General features: G+C 35.5%; 1 protein-coding gene and 1 pseudogene across 13 annotated transcripts in view; one reads left to right on the top strand and one right to left on the bottom strand.

The window, feature by feature from the left end:
- Nucleotides 1-23,316, bottom strand: part of RBM41 (RNA binding motif protein 41) — a 63,427-nt gene that overhangs the window by 19,996 nt on the left and 20,115 nt on the right. For 9 of the 13 annotated variants that reach the window (XM_073013484.1, XM_037988996.2, XM_073013483.1 and 6 more), the window contains 2 exons: nucleotides 21,451-21,543; nucleotides 14,106-14,509 (listed from right to left, as the gene is read on the bottom strand). In XM_073013484.1, coding sequence (XP_072869585.1) covers nucleotides 14,106-14,509; nucleotides 21,451-21,543 — 497 coding nt within the window. The remainder of the gene's footprint in view (nucleotides 1-14,105; nucleotides 14,510-21,450; nucleotides 21,544-23,316) is intronic. The other 4 variants (XM_037988998.2, XM_037988999.2, XM_007992484.3 and 1 more) reach the window with 1 other exon arrangement.
- On the top strand, nucleotides 10,215-11,277 carry LOC140710841 (large ribosomal subunit protein uL23 pseudogene; annotated as a pseudogene).

Here is a 23,316-nt window from a genome sequence, read left to right as displayed (position 1 = left end):
GGTGAAAGACTTGTACACTGAAAACTACAAATGTTGCTGAAAGAAATTAAAGAAGACACAAATAAATGAAAAGGTATCCTGTGTTCATGGATTAGAGGACTTAATATTAATATATCCAAACTATCCAAAGCAGTTGACAGATTTAATGCAATCTCTATCAAAGTCCCAATGGCATTTTTTACAGAAATAGAAACAACAATCCCCAAATTCATACAGAATCACAGATGATACCAAATAGCCACAACAATCTTAGGAAAGAACAAAGCTAGAGGCCATTTTCTTATTTCACAACATATTACAAAGCTACAGTAATCAAAACAGTATGGTACTGGCATAAAACTGGACACATAGGTCAATGGAACCAATCTGAGAGCCTAGAAATAAACCCATGAAGCTACAGATAATTGATCTTCTACAAGTGTGCCAAGAAAACAATATGAGAAAAAGATAGTCTTTTTAACAAAATGAGAAGACAAGACAGCAACATGCTAACTAATGAAATTGGACCCTTATCTTATGCCATACACAATAGTCAATTCAAAATGGATTAAAGATTTAAATATACGACCTGAGACTGTAAAACTCCTGGAAGAAAACATAGAGGAAAAGCTTCTTCACATTAGTCTTGGCAACGATTTCTTTGATACGACACCAAAACCACATGCAACAAAGCAGAAATAGATAAGTGGGACTACATCAAACTAAAAAGCCCTGCACAGCAAAGGAAACAATAGAGTGAAAAGGCAACCTATGGAGTAACAGAAAATACTTGCAAACCATATTTAATATCTAAAATATATATGGAACTCTACAACTTGATGGCAAGAAAACAACCTGATTAAAACATGGGCAAAAGACTTAAATAGACATTTCTCCAAAGAAGAGATACAAATAGCCAACAGGTATATGAAAAGATGCTCAATATTACTAATCAACAGACAAATGCAAATGAAAAACACAGTGAGATACCACATACCTGTTAGGATGGCCATTATGAAAAAACAAAACAAAACAAAACAGAAAATTACAAATGTTGGCAAGGATATGAAGTTGGAACCCTTCTGCACTACTGGTGGGAATGTAAAGTGGTACAGCTGCTATGAAGAACAGCATGGAAATTCCTCCAAAAATTACAATTAGAACTATCATACAATCCAACAATTCCATTTCTGAGTATTTATCCAAAAGAGCTGAAATTTATATCTCAAAGAGATATATGCATTCCTATGTTCACCCAAGCAATATTCACAATAGTCAACAGTTGGAAAAACCTAAATGTCCATTGACTGATGAATAGATAAAGAAAATGTGGCATATAAATACAATGGGGGCTCCGTGTGGTGGCTCACGCTTATAATCCCAGTATTTTGGGAAGAGCTGAGGCGGCCAGATCATGAGGCTTTGAGAGCAGCCAGGAGTTTGAGACCAGCCTGGCCAACACAGTGAAACCCCATCTCTACTAAAAATGCAAAAAATTAGTTGGGTGCAGTGGCGAGCGCCTGTAATCCCAGCTACATGGGAGGCTGTGACAGAATTACTTGAACCTGGGAAGTAGAGGTTGCAGTGAACTGAGATCGGGCCACTATACTCCAGTTCAGGCGACAGTGCCAGACTCTGTCTCAAATAAATAAACAAAATAAATACAATGGAATATTATTTAGCCTTAAAAAAGTAGAAAGTCCTATATGTCATTATGCTATACCACGAATGAAACTCGAGGACTATAGGCTAAGTGAAATAAGCCACTCACAGGACAAATATTGCATGATTCTACTTACTGAAGTATCTAAAGTAGTAAAATAGAAAGCATAATGGTAGTCACCAGGGCTGGGGGAAGGAGGAAATGGGGAGTTGCTGTTCAATAGGTATAAAGTTTCAGTCATGCAGGATAAAAAAGTTCTACAGGTTTGCTGTACAACATTGTGCTGATTGTTGACAACATTGTATTGCACACTTAAAAATTTGTTAAGAGGATAGTTCTTGTGTTTTTAAAACACAATTTAAAAAAAATGGAGGAGGAAAAAAAACCCTCATACATTACGTAGCATTAGTTATATCCTTTACAGCTTAAAGGAATTATGGAAGAATTCAGACAGAAGCAGCAAAAGCAAAGAGCAAGCAAATATACCTCTCTTAAATGACTTAAGTACTGAAAGGTATAAATAAATATATTAAACATTGTTAACAAGCAGTAGAATCTTTAAGTCTCAAAATCTTTAAAACCTGGATATTAACATATTTAGCATTTATGTATGTTCGTATCTTAAAGGCAAGGGCATAGAATAACTGACTTGCCTATGCTCTCAAATACTAACCATGAAAATACCAAATTAAATAACCATAGAAAGGGGTATGTGAAAACAAACTTCAAGTTTCTCATCCATTAGGAAAGACCCATACTAAGACTGTCCCTTTGATATTAATTTTTTTTTTTTTTTAGACGGAGTTTCACTCTTGTTGCCCAAGCTGGAGTGCAATGGTGTGATCTCGGCTCACTGCAACCTCCGCCTCCCAGGTTCAAGCGATTCTCCTGCCTCCTGTTATCCCCAGTAGCTGGGATAACAGGTGTGCGCCACCACACTCAGCCAATTTTTTGTATTTTTAGTAGAAATGGGGTTTCACCATGTTAGCCAGGCTGGTCTCGAATTCCTGACCTCAGGTGATCCGCCTGCCTCGGGCTCCCAAAGTGCTGGGATTACAGGCGTGAGCCACCACACCTGGCCAATATGAATATGTTTTAAAAAATAAAGAGGACTTCTGGTTGAGGTGGCTCTGTCAGTTCTTGCTGGGATGCATCCCCTCTGCATACATACACACATAAGTGCAGACTTGTATGTATGTATGAATGTATCCACAACATACATAACACACACACACACACACACACATACACACACAGATACAGCTAGGTTCAAAAACAAGAGAAAGCTGTGAAAAAGAAAAACAGAGCCTCCAAGTGATAATAGAGCATAAAGCTCTTCCTGGTATCCCTATGCAATACATGCTATTATTTTACATGTTTTCACCTTTATATAATATAGTCCTTTATATAAACAATATGCATTCTTCTACAGCTACATTTTTAAAAACTTTAAAAATGGATTTTAAGTTTAGAACAGTTTTGGATTTATAGAAAAACTGAGAATACAGAGAACTCCCATCTACCCCATGGTTTTCCCTGTTATTAATATCTTACATTAATATTCATTGTAACAATTAATGAACCAGTATTGACATATTATTATTAACTAAAGTCCATAGTTTAGATTTCCTTAGTTTCAACCTAATGTCCTTTTTCTGTTCCAGGATCTAGGTTACATTACATTTAGACCGGGGTTATGGATTATTGGGAAGAAAACCACACAGGAGAAGTACAGTTTTGATCACATAATGTTAAACATACATACAATCAATATGATTCATCAATATGATTAACAACTATTGATATTGGCCTTAATCACCTGGCTTAGGTAGTGTTTGTCAGGTTTCTTCTTGCAAAGTTACTCTTTTTTCCTGCTTTCCCTTCCTGTACTCTTTTGGAAAGAAGTCATTATGAGCAGCTCAAAACTAAGCAATGGGGAGTTATGCTCTCCCTCCTTGAGGTAGAGTATCTACACAAATTGCATGAAATTCTTTTTCATGGGAGGTATATATTTATTTTCCTCTATATATTTGTTTACTCAATCACTTATTTATATCACCTGGACTCATGGATGTTTATACTATACACTGTATTATCCAACATTATTTTAGTTTATTGCACAAATTGTTCCAGCTTTAGTCATTGGAAGCTCTTTCATTTGGCTCCTGTATTCCTTTGCAATACCAACGTCAAAAAACAACATAAAATCACGTCAAAGAACAATAAAATAATGATTTTAAGATAATGATTTATTTTATTTTAGTTTGTTGCACAAATTGTTCTGGCTTTAGTCATTGGAAGCTCTTTCATTTGGCTCCTGTATTCCTTTCAAATACCCCTAATGTCAAAAAACAACATAAAATCATCATGTCAAAGAACAATAAAATAACGATTTTATACTGTTGTTCTTTTTAGCACTTCCTTACTTTCTGGCACTACAAGATGCACAAAGCTCATCTTGTATATTTCCTGCCCCAGTATTAGAAGCAGTCATTTCTCTAAGGAGCCTTGGTTCATTTTATTAGAGAATGGTATTAGAAACCAAGATAAGGATGCCGTGCAAGCTCATTGATACTGGTGTGTCCTTTCATTTGTGTCCTTTCAGCTCACAGAACAAAAAATATGTATTTAGACTAATCCATGTATATATAAACACATATAAATATTTCTATATGTAACCACTTATATCTATATTAAGTTAAACATGAGTTCATCCTGATGTCTCCAACTGTAAACCATTATCACATGGATCATTTCAGCATCCTCCCTTTACTTATCTGTAGATTGCAACAGTGAGAAACCTGGCTCCCATCATCTGCCATCCATTTACTTAATTGCTCCATTCCATTATGCATGTATAACAGTATCAGAATTGTTACTCCCTAAGTAACCAGTACCCAGGGACATAACCTTATCAACAAGGATACTGTGCTTATGTGAAGTTCCATTTGCTTTTAGTCTTTCAGACTCCACGTATTTCCAAAGATGCTTAGTTCAGTGTCTTTTCCCCTATCCCTTCAACGAGGTTGTTTTACATGTTTGTAATACAGTTTGACTCTCTTCTTGCTGTCTGCATCCTTTCCTAGGGTCCCTCAACCTCCTAAACGAGTTTTTAACATTTGTATACATTAGGTGTAACTCTCTGTGCTATGTAGTTTAATGGGTTTTGACAAATGCATGTCTTGCCTCTACAACTACAGTATTATACAGAATAATTTTACTGCCCTAAAGATTCCCTGTGTTTCATCTATTCCTCCCTTCTCCATTCCCCTCAAACCCTTGGCAGCCATTTACCATCTTACTGTCTAGCTTTCCCTCTTCCAGAATGTCATATAATGTAATCATACAATATGCAGTCTTTCCATACTAGCTTCTTTCAGCTATTAAGATTAATATTCATATTAATCTAAAGTTCCTCTATGTCTTTTTGTGGCTGGACCGTGAATTTCTTTTTATTGCTGAATTATATTCCATTGCATAGATCTGCCACAGGTGAATGTATCCATTAACCTATTGGAGGACATCCTGACTGCTTCCAGTTTTTGGCAATTATGAATAAAGCTACTATGAACATTCACATGGCAGTTTTTGTCGAACACAAGCTTTTCAAATCAACTGGGTAAATAAGTAGGAATGCAGTAGTTGGACTGTGTGGTAAAATAATGTTCAGCTTTGTAAGAGGTGGCCAACCTGTCTTCCAAAGAGGTTGTATTCCCACCAGCAATGAATAAAAGTCCCAGACTTCATGACTATGAAATATACCCATAAAAAACAAACAAACAAACAAAAAAAAAAACACTGCAGCTGGGCACAGTAGCTCATGCCTGTAATCCCAGCACTATGGGAGGCCGAGGCGGGCAAATCACTTGAGGTCAGGAGTTCGAGACCAGCCTGGCCAATATAGTGAAACCTCATCTCTACTAAAAATACAAAATTAGCTGGGCGTGGTGGCTCGCACCTGTAGTCCCAGCTACTTGGGAAGCTGAAGCAGAATTGCTTGAACCCAGGAGGCGGAGGTTGCAGTGAGCTGAGATTGCACCACTGCACTCCAGTCCGGGAAACAGAGAGAGAGAGAGAGAATCTGCCTCAAAACACAAAACAAAACTGCACTTGTATCTTCTACATCTATAATTTTTTAAAAAGTTCCTGTTGCTCTGCATCCTGAACAGAATTTGGTATTGTCAGTTTTATTGTGGACTTTAGCCATTCTAGTAGGTGTTTAGCGGCATTTCTTATTTTTCAGTTCTCTGATGACAAATAAAGATGAGCTTCTTTTTGCATGCTTATTTGCTATGTATATATCTTCTGTGGTGAGGAGTTTGTTCTTATTTTTACCCATTTTTTAAATTGAGTTGTTTTAATACTGTTGAATTGTGGGAATTCTTTGTGTATTTTGGATACAAGTTTTTTATTAGATGTGAGTTTTGCAAATATTTTTCTAGTCTGTGGCTTGTCTTTTGAGTCTCTTAAAAGTGTTTTTCATATAGCAGAAGTTTATAATTTTAATAAAGTCTGACTTATCAATTGTTCCATAAATTGTACTTTTGGTGATATGTCTGATAAATACATTATCAAACACAAGGTCACTTAGCTTTTAATCTTTTTCTTCTAGAAGTTTTATAGTATTGTGTTTTATATTTAGGTCTATGACTATTTCAAGTTAATTTTTATGAAGGATGTAAGGTTTATATCTAGATTCGTTTTTTTTTACATGTGGATATTCAGTTGTTCTAGCACCATTTGTTGAAAAGACTATTCTTTCTCCACTAAACTGTCCTTGATCCCTTGTCAAATATTAATTTACTATATTTATGTGGGTCTAATCCTTGGGTCTCCATTCTGCTCCATTGATCTGTGTGTCTTTTTTTCCCCCATCAACACCACGCCACGCTACTTGATTACAGTAACTCTTGAAGTTGGGTAGTGTCAGTCTTCCAAATTTCTTCTTCTTTTTCAGGGGTGTGTTACATGTTCTGGGTCTTTTGTCTTTTCATATAAACTTAGAATCAGTTCCCAAATATACACAAAATAACATGCTGGGATTTCGTTGGGATTGTGTGGAATCTACAAATCAATTTGAGAAAGAACTAATATCTTAACAATATAAAGTCTTTCAATCCAAGAACACAAAATGTCTCTGTGTTTATTTATATTTTAATTTTTCATCAGTTTTACACTTTTGTGCATATAGAACCTGTACATACTTTGTTAAATTTATACCTAAGTATTTCATTCTTTTTTGGTGCTATTGTAAACAGTGTTGTTTTTAATTTCAAATTCCAGTTGTTCATTTCTGGTATAGAGGAAAGCAATTGACTTCTGTGAACAAACCTTGTAACCTCCAAGCTATACTAATCTACTAGTTCCAAGAGTTGTTTGCTTTTTGGCTGATTGTTTGGGATTCTCTACACAGACATATATGTTACTTGTGAACAAAGAGAGTTTTAGTTTTTCCTTCCCAATCTGTATTCTTTTAATTTCCTTCACTTGTTTTACTGCTGTAGCTGGTACTTCTAGTACGGTGTCAAAAAGAAGTGGGGAAAGGGGACATTTTTGCCTTTTTTCTGATCAAAGGGGAAAGCATCCAGTTTCTATTAAGTATGATGTTAGCTGTAGGGTGTTGTAGTTATTCTTTATCAAGTTGAGGATGTTATACTCTATTCCTAATTTGCTGAGAGTTTTTATCATGAATCGATGTTCAGATATTTCAAATGTTTTTCTACATCAATTGAAGTGACCATATGATTTTTCTTCTTTGGTCTATTGATGTGGCAGATTAATTGAATTTCAAATGTTGAACCTATGGTGGATATCTGGAATAAATCATACTTGATTATAGTATGCAATTATTTTTATACATTATTGAATTTGATTACCTAACATTTTGATTTCTCAATCAATATTTCAATCAAATGTTTTGATTTTCCTAACATATAGGATTTTTGCTTTTATACACATGAGGGATACTGTCTGTAGTTTTTTTTTCATCGTAATGTCTTTATCTGGTTTTGGTACTAAGCTAAGGCTGGTCTCATGAGTTAAGAAGTGTTCCCTCTGCTTTTGTTTTCTGAAAAAAGATTGTAAAAAATGAGTATTATTTTATATGCTTCCATTTTCACCCTTCTCTTAGCCATATCAATTGTACTTCTTTATATAATTTTTTTTTAGTAATTGCCTTAGAGTTTGCAATATACATTTACAACTGATCTAAGTCCACTCTCAAATAAAACTATATCACTTCATGGATAGTGCAAATACCCTATAACAAAGACAAATTTGTATTTATATATATATACTAATTCTTGCAACCTATCCCTGATATCACTGTCACTCATTTCACTTATCTGTATACTATAATTATCCAACACATTTCTATTATTACTTTGAAAAGTTTTATTCTGGATTGTTTTAAAATAAGAAAAGATTTTATTTTACCTTAACATATTCTCCTATGCTCTTTCTTTATGCAGATCTGAGTTTCTGACCTATATAATTTTGCTTATCTCTGGAGAACTTTTTTCAAAAGCATTTTTTTTTTCCTACAAGGTGGGATTTACTGATGAAAAATTCCCTCAGTTTTGTTTGTCTGAGAGTCTTTATTATTTTTCCTTCACTTTTGAAGGATTTTTTTTTTTTTTTTGCTGGAAAATAATTCTAGGTGGGTGTTTTCTTTTTACTTTTGACACAAATATTTCACTGTACTCTCTTGCTTGCACAGTTGCTGATGAGAAATGTAATTCTTATCTTTGTTTTTATATAGGTAAAGTGTTTATTTTCTCTGTTTTTAAAATCTTTTCTTTGTCTTTCCGTAGTTTAAACATGATATGCTTAGGTGTAGTTTTGGTATTTATCCTGCTTGGTGTTCCTGGAGCTTCCCAGATCTGTAGTTTTTTATCTGCTATTAATTTTGGAAAATTCTCAGCCATTACTACTTCAAATATTTCTTCTCCTTTTTCTCTTCCCCTTTTGGTATTCCAGTAACATGTATGTTATACTCTGAAATTGTCCCATAGTTCTTGGATATTCTGTTCCTTTTTTTCAGTCTTTTTTTTCTTTGTATTTCAGCATGAGAAGTTTTTATTGCCATGTCTTCAACCTTACTGATTCCTTTCTTGGCTGTTTCCAACTTACTGATGAGCCTATCAAAGGCATTCTTCATTTGTTACAGTGTTTTTTGTTTCTAGCATCTCCTTTTGATTCTTTCTTAAAATTTCTCTCTGTTTACATTAGCCGTCTGGTCTTGCATGTTATCTACTTTTATTCATGGTCTACTTAGTATATTAATTGTGGTTATTTTAAATTCCACATCTGATAATTCCAAAACCTGTGTCATATCTGAATTTGGTTCTCATGCTTGTTTTGTCTTTTCAGACTGTGTTTTTTTTTTTTCCTTAGCATACGTTATAATTTCTTCTGTTGAAAACTGGACATGATCTATCAAGTAATAGGAACTGATCCAAAGAGGCCATTAGTATGAGGTTTTATGTTAATCTGGCCAGGAGTTGGGCTGTGCTTAATGTTTGCTGTAGCTGTAGGTGTCAGAAGTTTCTGTTTCTTCTAGTGTCTTTTTGTCTCCCTTGTTTCCTTTAGATTTACAACAAAACAAAACAAAACAAAACAAAACAAAAACACCTCTTTAAATAGAGTCTGATCCTTGCAAGTCTTTCAGCTATAATCCACGGTTATTATACTGAATCCCTGTTGATGTAGTAGCAAGGTGCGGAAGAGGAGGCATCCTCTAATCCTATGATGAAGTCTCAATCTTTTAGTTTGCCTGTGTCTCCAGCCTGTAACCTTCACAAGCATTTAACAGCTTTTTTTCTCTCTTAGATGAGACAGGAAAGCTAGAAGAGCCTGGAGTTGGATAAGGCTTTGGTAAAGTTGTTTTCCTTGCTGGGTGGCCCTTTGCTAAGTAGAAAGTTCTGGATACACTTAAAAATGATAATGTTTCCTCTCTCCATGCCAGAAACAGATATTTTTTCTTAGCTCTTTACCTTGAACCTTGTGGGGTTCCTGGAAGCAAACGAAACCTCTAAGACTGTGGGCCCCCAAGAGTTTTGTCATTCCCACACTAGTCTACACTCTGACTCCAGCAATTTGTCAAAATTACCACCTAAGTGTTTCTACCAGTTTATGGCTCCAGTGCCTTTTGCTCCTGATAAGCAAATCTGGGATATGATTTTCTGTAACTGCCTGTTTCTTCAGATTTCAGGATTACAGTTTTCCCTGTGACTTAAATTTTCTGCTGGGTCTAAGAAAAGTTATTAGTTATTGATTTTTAGTTTGTTCAACTGTTTTTCTTATCGTAAGACAGGAGTGATGACGTCCAAGGACTTCACATGTTGAAGCTGAAACTAGAAATTTGCAACTAGCTATTTTTATTCAAAATTATGTTTGTGAGTTTCATCCAAATTGATACCTATAATTCTATTTCATTCATTTTCTCTACTGTGTAGTATTCCATTTTATAAACATACTATGTTTTATCTATACTCCCGCTGATGAACAATGCTACAAGCATCATTATAACATCTCCTAATGTGCATGTCTAAGAGTTTCTCTAAGATAGATAATGAAGAATGAGACTGCTGACTTACAGTGTATGAACATCTTCAATTTTACTAGATATTGCCATGATGTTCTTGGAAGTGGCTGTATTCATTTATATTCCCCCGGAGGTATATTAGAGTTCTTATTGTTTCTTTCTTTTTTTTCTTTTTCTTTTTTGACACAGAGTCTCGCTCTGTCACCCAGGCTAGAGTGCTGGAGTGCAGTGGCATGATCTTGGGTCACCGCAACTTCTGCCTCCTGGGTTCAAGAGATTCTCATGCCTCAGCCTCCTGAGCAGCTGCGATTACAAGTGTGTGCCATCAAACTCAGCTAATTTTTAGCATTTTTAGTAAAGATGGGTTTCAACACATTGGCCAGGCTGCTCTTGAACTCCTGACCTCAGGTGATCCATCGCCCTCGGCCTCCCAAAGTGCTGAGATTACAGATTTCTTATTGTTTCATCTGCTCACCAATACTTGGCATTGTCAGGCCTTTAAATATATGCCAGCATTCTAAGTACTAAATGTACATATCATAGTATAGATTTATTTTGCATTTTCTTGATTACTAATAAGATTTCTTAAGTTTAGCTTTTCACAAGGTGGCGCCGAAAGCGAAGAAGGAAGCTCCTGCCCCTCCTAAAGCCAAAGCCAAAGCGAAGGCTTTAAAGGCCAAGAAGGCAGTGTTGAAAGGTGTCCACAGCCACAAAAAAAAGAAGATCCGCACGTCACCCACCTTCCGGCGGCCCAAGACACTGCGACTCCGGAGGCAGCCCAAATATCCTCGGAAGAGCGCCCCCAGGAGAAACAAGCTTGACCACTATGCTATCATCAAGTTTCCGCTGACCACTGAGTCTGCCATGAAGAAGATAGAAGACAACAACACACTTGTGTTCATTGTGGATGTTAAAGCCAACAAGCACCAGATTAAACAGGCTGTGAAGAAGCTCTATGACATTGATGTGGCCAAGGTCAACACCCTGATTCGGCCTGATGGAGAGAAAAAGGCGTATGTTCGACTGGCTCCTGATTACGACGCTTTGGATGTTGCCAACAAAATTGGGATCATCTAAACTGAGTCCAGCTGCCTAATTCTAAATATATATATCTTTTCAACATAAAAAAAAAAAAAAAAAGATTTCTTAAGTTTATTGGCCACTAGTGTTTTTGCCTCTGTGAATTGCCTGTTATATCTGCTTTTATAAACACTTTTATTTTTATTGCGTTGTTTGTATTTTTCTTATTGATCTGTAGGGAAGGATCTCCTTAAAATGATTCAAAAAGCACAAACCATTGAATAAAATACTGATAATCTGATAACATTAAAATGAAAAACTTTTGCTCAACAAAAGATATCAGGAACAAATTTAAAAGGTAAGTAAGTCATCCAGTGGGCGAAGATATTTGCTAAACAACATAAAGGATTCATATGCAGAATTTTGAAATAATCCCTATAAATATGAAAAAACAAATGATTAAATATTCAGCAAAGGAATGTAACAGGTAACTCACAGAAAGTTCCTGAAAGGCTAATAAATGTTAAGAATACATGCTTAACCTCACTGGAAATCAGAAACATGCAAATTAAAACAGTGAGATATCTTTTCAAGCTGATAAGGCTGGCAAAATAGTCTAATGCTCCAAAGTTTTGGCAAGAATGTGAAGAGGATCTCTGAAACCTTGGTTCCATTAGAAATTGAGATATACACACCCTATATATCACAGCAATTCCACTCCCAGGTATATAACCTAGAACGATGATTCTTAAATTGTTACTCTCAGACCAGCAGGATCAGAATCTCTTGGGAACTTGTTGGAAATGCAAATTCTCAGGCCCCACTCCAGATCTACTGAGTCAAAAATTCTGGGAGTGGAGTCTAGCAATCTATGTTTTAATAAGCCCTCCAAGCAATTCTGATGCACACTAACATTCGAGACACTGTAATAGAATGACACCTTCCCAACACTTTTGATTGAGATCTTTAGGAAGAACTGCATTCTTCATTGTGGTCCCACACACATTATCTCACATATACACAAACACATATAAAATAAAAGCTTTAAGAAACAGTAATTACCCTAACATACTGTATGGAACACTTTTTGATATTTTCTATTCTATTCCATTTCATTAACAAAACCCCATTGGTCGTAACCTACTAATTGTAACCTAAGTTTGAAAAACACTGTCCTAGAAAAAGTCTGGCATATGCGCAACAAGAGATGTACAATAATACTTGTTGCAGACTTAACTGTAACAGCAAAATAACAGAAAGAACAAATCTTCAGGAAAATGGATAAATATAATAAATGATGGTCTATTTCTACAATGGAATACTACATAGTTCCTTGTATCTTTAGAAATAAATTTCAAAAGCATTATGCATATCGAGTCAAAAAGGTTGTAGAATGATAGAGTATGTCATGTATATACTTTTAAAACATATAAAACCGTATGTTATTTGTGAATATATGGCTATGTAGTAAAAATATAAAAATGGGCATAGGAATTATAAATAGCAAATTCAGGATAGTGGTTACATCTGGAAAGGATAAAGGAGAATGGGATTGGTGAGGAATATGTGGAAGTCTTCAGGAATATCTATAATGCTTTATTTTTTTTAATTAAGCAAATACAGAAAATATTAGGACTTGACAATGATTAATAAAAGTTGGCTGGCTACACAGGTATTTGCTCTATTATTCTATATCACTTTTGGTATATTAATATTTCATAACAAAAAGTAAATAAAAACCAAGCTATTCTTGAACTAATAGCATAAATACCCCTGAACTATTAGAAATTCAGTCAGTCAAATAAACTGTTTTAATATCCCTCATCTAGAATGATTTTTTTTTTAATTCAGAGACAGTCAAAAACTAACATTATATTTTTGGTTTTGTTTTTTAAATTAGACACAACAAAGTATATGCTCCAGGGGCTTGTGTTGTCTCTTTGGGTAACACAGTAACGAAGAGTTTTCCATTCCAGATGTAACATACAACATGAATGTGAAATAATGATTTGATCAATAAAATAAGATTTACAACGTTATTTAGTTATGCACTGGACAATTTCTTTCTTTTTTTTTTTTTTTTGAGATGGGGTCTCGGTTTGTTGTCCAGGCTGGAGTGCAGTGGCATGATCTTGGCTCACTGCAATCTCCGCCTCCCAGGTTCAAGCAATTCTCTTGCCTCAGCCTCCTGAGTAGCTGGGATTACAGGCACGCACCACCACGCCTGGCTAATTTTTGTATTTTTAGTAGAGATGGGGTTTCACCATGTTGGTCAGGCTGGTCTCGAACTCCTGACCTTGTGATCCGCCTGCCTCAGCCTCCCAAAGTGCTCGGATTACAGGCATGAGCCACCACGCCCAGACTTGTTGGACAATTTCTTAAAGCTTATAGGACCTTTTTCACTTTGCTGCTTTGCCAACAGCAATTTAAGTCATATGTCATATGAAAGCCAGGTAGAGCATTCTGAAGAGAAGACTCATGTGGTAGCATATACCCTACTCACAACCAGGCAGTCAATTATTGGCTAATTCCAGAGGCACCATGGCTACCAGCTATGGTGGTCCTATGAACACTATTTTATTATTACATTGTAGGAAATTGGAGGTTACTTTTCCTTCAGTTTGGGGCTTCTAATGGGTATGGACTAGAGTCTTATCAACATTTCTTTAAAACGCTAAGGGTAGTTCAGGACCTTAGGAAAGTACCAAGAACCTTATAGGAAATATGCTACTTATATAGTATGGAGAGAATGAATAGTCAAGGTCAAGGACAAACACAATCACTGTGCCTATATCATGATTCTTTGGTATAATCAAAGCTAATTTAAAAGTATTACTTTAGGTAGAGGTAAATAAAAGTGAAATCAACCCAGGTTGTTTTACTTGGTTTGGCCTATACCTTGTTTGGTTCCCCTGGATTATATGAAGAAAACATAGGAATTTTTCGGATCTCTTCCTCTGACAAACGATTTCTCTGGATTTCATCTTCTGGGACAAATTCTATTGGCTGCGTCAGCTTCTTAGGCCCAGTCCAACACTGCTCAGGTGAAAAATCAATAACATTTGCCACATGGAGACTGGGGCCTTTACCCTGTGCTGCCTGTTTTCCCTTGTCCTGGAGTAATGATGGGCTCTCAGCTGTGACTCTATCACCCACTGATGTAGCTGAGACCAGTGAGTGGGAAGCAAAGGGTTCACCTCTCATAAGTTGGAACTCTTCAAGACGTTTTTTCATTATCATCTCTTGGTAAAAACTTTCCAGGTTGTTCATGGGATCACCTTTGTTCTTCTTTTGGGGTTCATCTGGATCAAGACAAAGAGATAGGGAAGTTCTACAAAGCCTACCAATACAACTTTTGACAAATTAATAAAAATTAAATCCTGGACCTCAGATAAAGAAACACTGCTGGGGCAGGTCTTGTCTGTGACAAATGACAATGGTAAATAGTTATCTTATTACAGTATATTTCAAGCAAAACTATAGGCCAGAACTATGGTGAGGCAAGTGAGGCACCTAGGGTCATGCAAATATATGTACCTCTAATTGATAAGGACATTTAAAAAAATATAAGCAACATAGCACCACACTTCACAAAATTAATAATTCCTTAGTATCATCTAATACCAATGTTATGTTCAAATTGTCCTGATTCCGTCAAAGAATTTTTTTATACTTGTTTATTCAATTCAAAATCTAAAATAGCCTTTGGCTGTTATATCTCTTAAGATTCTTTTATTCTAAAACAGTGTCTCATCTCTCCCACCCCTCTATTTCATTTTCTCACTCATCCATTGATTAAATAAACTACATTTGTTCTATGAACAAATGAATTTGACTAATCATTTTCTGATGGTGCTGTTTAACTTGTTCCTTAATCCCTTCTATTTCTTGGCAGATAATCTATAACTATGCTACCTAATACAGTAGCCACTAGTCACATGTGTCTATTTACATTAATTTTTAAATATCAGTTCCTCAGCTGAACTTAACAAATTTAAAGTGTTTGATAGTCACATGTGGCTAGTGGATACCATATTGGACAGAACAGATAAAAACTACTACATCATTTCAGAAAGTTGCATTGGACAGTGCTGATCTAAAGGTTTGATTAGGTTCAGGTTCAATATTTTTAGGAAAGAATCCTTTATAGATAGATATGTACTTCCTATTGTATCATGTCATAAGGCACATAATGTTTGGTGGTCCCATTTTTAGTGATACTGAAATTGATCAGTGGATTGTGGTGGTAGATGGTATTAGTCTCATCCCTCCATTATTAAATTTTCCCATTCACCTTCCACCTAATGGGTTTTTTACATCTACTGATGACCATTACCTAGTTTATTAATTTATTAAGAGTTGCAAATCATGGCTTTACTAATTCTATTATTTCTTTTATGCTTATTATCTGTAATTCTATAATGAACTTACCGTCATCAACTATGTGGTTTCCCTAAATGTAGATCATATGGGAATGGCAGGATAAATGCTTGATTCTTTGCCATTATTTACCAATTATGAGAGTAAGAGTTGACACCTTAGAAATGTCTAATGGAGGCCAGGCGCGGTGGCTCATGCCTGTAATCCCAGCACTTTGGGAGGCCAAGGCAGGCGGATCACAAGGTCAGGAGTTTGAGACCAGCCTGGCCAATATGGTGAAACCATCTCTACTAAAAATACAAAAATTAGCTGGGCATGGTGGCGGGCGCCTGTAGTCCCAGTTACTTGGGAGGCTGAGGCAGAATTGCTTGAACTGGGGAAGCGAGGGTTGCAGTGAGCCAAGATCGCTCCATTGCACTCCAGCCTGCGCGACAGAGTGAGACTCTGTCCCAAAAAAAAAAAAAAAAAAGAAATATCCAGTGGTGAAGAATGGTTATTTTTAGTATAATAATGAAATCGTGTATTTTCATATACTTTATTTGTGTCAATTAAACATAGTCATTATTCTTTTTAGTGGCCAAATTATCCCACTTAGGACCAGTGGGAGCCCCTTCAAATTGGCTCCTGTATTGCTTCCCGGCTTTCTGGCACAGCCAAATATCCTAAGCTCATCTTGCATACCTCCTAACTCAAACCTGGAATATATTTGTAAAGATCCTTGGTTCCTCTTAGTAGGAAGTGGTATTTAGAAACCAAAGTGTGTTGCTGGTGTGTGCAGAAGCAACTTCCAAGTTGTTGTTTCCAGGCCTTTTCAGTGGACAAAAGCTAGAACTTTTTTTTTTTTTTAATGATCCACTAGAACGGTTTTATTTTATTATTTTTTTTTAATTTTACTTTAAGTTCTGGGATACATGTGCTGAACATGCAGGTGTGTTACATAGGTACACATGTGCCATGGTGGTTTGTTGCACCTATCAACCCATTATCTAGGCTTTAAGCCCTGCATGCATTAGGTATTTTTTGTCCTAATGCTTTCCCTCCCCTTTCCCCCCATCCCCCCGACAGACCCCAGTGTGTGATGTTCCCCTGCCTATGTCCATGTGTTCTCACTGTTCAACTCCCACTTATGAGTGAGAACATGCGGTGTTTGGTTTTCTGTTCCTGTGTTGGTCTGTTGAGCAAAAGGAACATTTTTTAAGAGAAAAGTAAACCATGAGTTTATATCAGTATTTCCAATTCAAATTTAAGATAACAAAATTTTTACTTAAACTCCTTTATTTTAGAGATTTATCTCCTCTCATCTGCTTAAAATAATATTAGCAAAATTATTCATTAGCTTCTTCCTACAATATACTTATAGAATTTTAAAATGTCAATAACAATACTATCACCAATAAAACTGCTGAATATAGTTTTATGTTTCTTTGCAGTTACTTGTGCCCTTAGAATATGGGTACCATTGGAAATATACAAATGTTTTAAAGTCACTATAAGTAATTGTTTTCTTTTGTTTTCCAGTTGTGTGGTTATGCTACTAACTTTATTTATCACTAGGTTCATTTGCTTCAGGTTGTTTTTGAATTTTAGGGATTTTTACCTTTTTGATTAAACTTTTAAATGATGCAAAATATTTATATGGATCTAAAGTGAAACTGTTATAAAGCACTTTCACAGAAGTCTCACTTCCATCTCTGTCCCCTTTATCCCATTCTCTTCCTTCCCCATAAATAACAATTTTTTATTAGGTTTTGGCTTATGGTTCCATTGCTGCTTCTTTGAAAATATAAGCAAATAGGCATGTACACACATACATATAATTCATTAGTTATACCTCTCTCCTACATAAAAAGTAACTTACTATAAGCACTGGTTCTACAATTTACATTTGTGCACTTAACAATATATCCTGGAGATAGTTCCATATTAATGTGTAGAGCTCTTCTCATTCCTTCTTATAGCTGCACAGTACTCCATTGTGTGGATGTACAATAGTTTATTTAACTATTCCCCTCCTGACACACGTTGGTCTTATATCCAGTCTCATACTATTAGGAATAATGTCCTGACAAACAGCTTTGTGCATACAGGATTTGGTATTTTTCAAGTATATGTTTGAAATAGATTCCCTGAAGTGAAACTGTTGAGACAAAGAGTAAATATGTATGTAATTTTTCTATGTATTGTTAAATTTCACTCTGTAGGAGTTATACTATTCTATATTTCCACCAGCAAGGCATAGGAGTAGTTATGTAAGTATTTCCTAAGGCACAAAAAGCACTATCCATTAAGGAAAAGATTGATAAATTCAACTACATTAAAATCAAGAACTTCTGTTCATCAAAATGTCATAAAGAGATGGACCAAAAAAAAAAAAAAAAAAACACCACAGGATAGGAAAAGATACTTGCTACACACAGAATTATCAGAGAACTTAAATCTAAAATACATGAATAACTTCTACAAATCAATAAGAAAAAGATGAACAACCATTAGGAAAATGGGCAAAATACTGAAGAAATGCCTTACAAAAGAGGAAACACACATAGCTAATAAATATATGTGGGCCAGGTGTGGTGGCTCATGCCTGTAATCCCAGCACTTGGGAGGCTGAGGCAGCAGGAAAGTTCCTTGAGCCCAGGAGTTTGAGACCAGCCTGGGCAACATGGTGATACCCTGTCTCTAAATTAAAAAACAATAATAAAATAAATATATACAAACGTGCTCATTCACATTAGAATTCAGGGAAATGCAAATTAGGAAAGGAACAAGATACTAATAGAAAACAAACATATTGGCAAAAATTAAAAAGAATGCCAACACTACATGTCAGTGAAGTCGTAGAGCAACTGGTACCCTCACATATTGCTGGTGGGAATGTGTACACACAGTGCAAATCAACATGACATCATTTACTAATGTCGAAGATACGCTCAACATACAACCCATCAATTCTACTCCCACGTATACACCTTAGAAAAATGTAGGCATATATGTACCAGGACACGATAATAAGAATTTTCAGACCATTGCTATTTATAATTGCCCAGAGTTAGCAAAAATACAAATGTTCATCTAAGAAGAATTAATTATAAAATTCTGATATGTTTATATGATGAAATACTATTATCCAAAGAAAGTCAACAAATTTCAGCTACATATGTCTAAGTGGATGAACTGATTAATACACTAAAAAATAATTAGGGATGCATCAATAAATAAGGATTCCTCCCTTTGTAGAGCTAAGTGAATTACATGGCATGTTAGAAGGTAGGAGTGCTATAAAAAAGAAAAAAATACAAGATAAGATTAGAAGAGCTATGGGGTGGTTGTAATTTTTAATGTTGGTCTGGATAGGTCACATTGAGAAGGTGCTATTTGAGTGAAGACCTGAAGAAAGCAAGGGCATCTATCATACTGATATTAGAGTGAGGTCTGAAGGTAGGAGTATGTCTCAAAAAACTAAAAAAGACTGAAATCATATAAAGTATGTTCTGTAACCACAACGGACATACATTAGTGATCCACTACTGTAAGAAATAGGGGAAAACACAAATATCTGGAAATTGAACAACAAACTTCTAAATATCTGGAAATTGAACAACAAACTTCCATGGGTCAAAGAACTCATAAAGGAAATTTAAAAATATTTTGACCTCAACGAAAATGAAAACACAACATATCAAAATTTATGGATGCAGCTAAAACAATGCTGCATCCATATGACAGACACTTATAGCTTTAAATGCCTGTATTGAAAAAGAAGAATGGTTTCAAATTTGAAACCTGAGCTTCCAAGTTAGGAAACTAGAAAAAGAGTCAACTAAACACAAAGCAAGCAGAAGGAATAAAACAATAAAGATTAAGAAATAAATCAATAGAATAGAAAATGGAAAAATAAAGAAAAATCAACAGAACCAAAAGCTGGTTCTTTGAAAAGTTTAACAAATGACAAACCTTTACCTAAGCTGAACAAGGAAGTAAGAGAGAAGACAAAAATGACTAAAACCAATAATTAAAGAGGAAGCATCACTACTAACTTTAGGGAATGAAAAGCAATTATTTAGGAATATTATAAATAGGCCAACAAATTAGGAAACCTAGATAAATGGACAAATTCATAGAAAGATACAAATTACTAAAGCAGTCTCAAAGAAAAAATGAATAACCAGAGGGTGAATTAGTACTCAACAAACAACCCACAAAGAAAAAACCCAGGTCCAAATGGCTTCATTGGTAAATTCTATCAAATACTTAAAGAAATAATACCAATCCTGCAGAAACACTTCAGAAAAGGGAAGAGGAGGAAATACTTTCCAATTCATTCTGTGATGTCAGTATTACACTGATAACAAAACAAAGATGAGAAAACCACAGACCAATATTCCTCATGAATATAGATGCAAAAATACCTAATAAAATACTAGCAAGCCTTATCCAGCAACATACAAAAGAATCACACACATGTAAGTGGGATTTATCTCAGAAAGGAAAGATTGGCGTAACATCTAAAAATCAACAGATTAAATCTTAAATCACATGATCATCACAGTAGGTGCAGAAAAAGCATTAAACAAAATCCAATACCCATTTACAATTTTTTAAAAGCTCAATTAACTGACACTAGAAGGGAGCATCTTCAACCTGCTTATAGTAGGCAGAATAATGGTCCCACAAAGATGTCCACATCCTAATCCCTGGAATCTGTGAAAATGTTAAATTATACTACAGAGGAGAATTTGCAGATGTGATCATGTTAAGTTTGAGATAGGAAGATGATTCTGGATTATGCAGGTAGGGCCAATGTAATCATAAGGGTCCTTATCAGAAGGAAGCAAGAAGGTCAGAGACAGAATGGGAGATGTGATGATGGATGTAGAGGGTAATGTGAGGAAGGGGTCAAGAGCCAAGGAATGCAGGTAAGCTCTAAAATCTGGACAAGGCTCAACCAGAGCCTCTAGAAGAAATGCAGTCCTGTTGACATCTTAAGATTTCTGACCTCTAGAACTATAACGGCAGAAATTTATAGTGTTTAAGCCACTAAATATATGGTAATTAGTTACATACTAATTCCCTTTCTTTTCATAGGAAAGTAATATACTGCCAAAGAACATGTGCAGAAAACCCAGAGCTAAGATCATACTTAACGGTTAAAAACTGAATACTTTTCCCCTAAGACTGGGAACAAGGCAAGGATGTTAGCTCTGATCACTTCCATTCAACATTATACTGAAGGTTCCAGACAGTATAAGGAGGCAAAAAATAAAAAATAAATAAAAATAAATAAATCTCCAAATTGGAAAGAAAGAAGTGTCTTTATTCACAAGAAATAGGATTGTCTGTGTAGAAAACTCTAAGATACTATAATAGAACTATTAGAATAAAAGATTTTAGTCACAGGATACAAATTAATATAGAAAAATCAACTTTAGGCCAGACACAGTGGCTCACGCCTGTAATCCCACCACTTTGGGAGGCTGAAGACGGAGGATCACCTGAGGTCAGGAGTTTGAGACCAGCCTGGCCAATATGGTGAAATCCCATCTCTACTAAAAATACAAAAATTAGCCAGGCGTGGTGGCGCATGCCTGTAATCCTAGCTACTCAGGAGGCTGAGGCAGGAGAATCGCTTGAACCTAGGTGGCAGAGGTTGCAGTGAGCCGAGATCATGCCACTGCACTCCAGCCTGGATGAAAAGCGAGACTCCATCTAAAAAAATAAAAAAGAAAAAGAAAAATCAACTTGACTTCTATATAATTGCATGCAACAATTGAATGAAATGTGAAAACAATTCTATTCATAAGAACATGAAAATCATTAAAATGCTTAGAAATAAATTCAAAAGGCTGGGTGTGGTGGCTCATACCTGTAATCCCAGTGCTTTGAGAGGATGATGTGGGAGGGTCATTTGAGGCCAGGAGTTTGAGACCAGCCTGGGCAACACAGTGAGACCCCATCTCTAAAAAAAATTTTAAAAACAATTAGCCAAGCATGGTGGCATGCGCCTGTAGTCCTAGATATTCAGGAGGCTGAGGCAAAAGCATCCTTTGAGCTCAGGAGTTGGAGGCCGCAGTGAGTTATGATTGTGTCACTGTACTACAGACTGGATTACAGAACAAGACCCTGTCTCTAAAAAATAATAAATAAATTCAATAAAGAAAGCATAAGATTAAGTTTGATAAAATAAATGTAACTAAAAACTAAAAAACAATGCTGAAATAAATTGTAGAAGAACTAAACAAAGGAAGAGACATTCTATGTTCTTGTATTAAAAGATTAATGATTAAAGATCAGTTTTCTCCAAATTGAATTATAGATTCAACTCAATCCTTATTAAATCCCAGCAGGCTTATTTTTCTTAAAATATTGGTAAGCTGCTTCTAAAATTTACATGGAAATACAAAGCACCTAGAATAGAAAGAGTGATTTTAAAAAAGAGAAACAAAGTTGGAGGAGTCATACTACCCAATTTCAAAACTTACTATAAAGGTACGGTAAAAAGATTTAGAGTATAAGGATAGGCAGATAGATCAATGGAACCAAGCTGAGTGTCCAGAAATAAACCCTTACATTTATGGTCAATTGATTTTTCCACAAAGGTGCCAAGACAATGGGAAAAATAACAGCCTTTAAATAGTGCTGGAACAACTGGACATCCATATACAAAAATATGAACTTGGACCCTTTACACATAAAAATCAACTCAAATGTATAACATATCTAGATGTAAAATCTAAGAGTATAAGTATTCCAGGAAAAAAATAGGAGAATATCTTTCTGTCCTTCAGTTCAGCAATGATTTCTTAGATATGATACCAAAAGCACAAGCCATAAAATAATGAATTGAACTTCATTAAAATTAAAAACTTCTGTGCTTCAAAAGACACCGTTAGGAAAATAAAGACAAGCTACAGACTAGAAGAAAACATTTGCAAATCATACACCTTATAAAGGACTTGTATTCAGAATAAAGAATTCTTATTCTCAGAAAACAACTCAATCAAAAAATGGGCAAAAGACTTAAATAGACATTTCACCAAAAAAGACATATTGATGGCTAATGAGCAGATGAAAAGGTATTCAAGATCATTTGTTATTACAGAAATTCAAAATAAAACTACAATGAGCTATCAGTACACACACTGAAATGGCTGTAATAAAAGACAGGTAATAACAAGTATTGGCAAGGATGCAGAGAAATAAGAACTCATACATTGCTGATGAGACAGTAAAATGATACAACCACATAAGGAAATAGTCAATTCCTCAAATTAGTTATACACAGAATTACCATAGGACAAAGAAATTCTACGCATTCAAGAGAAATGAAAACATGTTCACACAAATGTTCACAGCAACATTATTGATAACAGCTAAAAGTGGAAACAACCTAAATGTCATCAAGTGGTGAAAAGATTAAACAATGTGGTGTATCTATTGACATAGTTTGGCTCTGTGACCCCACTCAAATCTCATCTGGAATTGTAATCCCCATAATCCCCACATGTCAAGGGAGGGACTTAGTGGGATGTAACTGGATCATAGGGGCGGTTTCCCCCACGCTGTTCTTGTGACAGTGAGTTCATTCTCACAAGATCTGACGGTTTTATACACGTTTGACAGTTCCTCCTTCACACACACACTCTCTCCTGCCACCTTGTGAAGAAGGTGTCTGCTTCCCCTTCTGCTATGATTGTAAGTTTCCTGAGGCCTCCTCAGCCATGCAGAACTA

Source organism: Chlorocebus sabaeus, chromosome X (genome assembly GCF_047675955.1).
Source record: "Chlorocebus sabaeus isolate Y175 chromosome X, mChlSab1.0.hap1, whole genome shotgun sequence".
NCBI lineage: Eukaryota > Metazoa > Chordata > Mammalia > Primates > Cercopithecidae > Chlorocebus > Chlorocebus sabaeus.
Note: the sequence above shows the minus strand (reverse complement) of the source record. Positions and strands in the feature narration are given on the sequence as shown.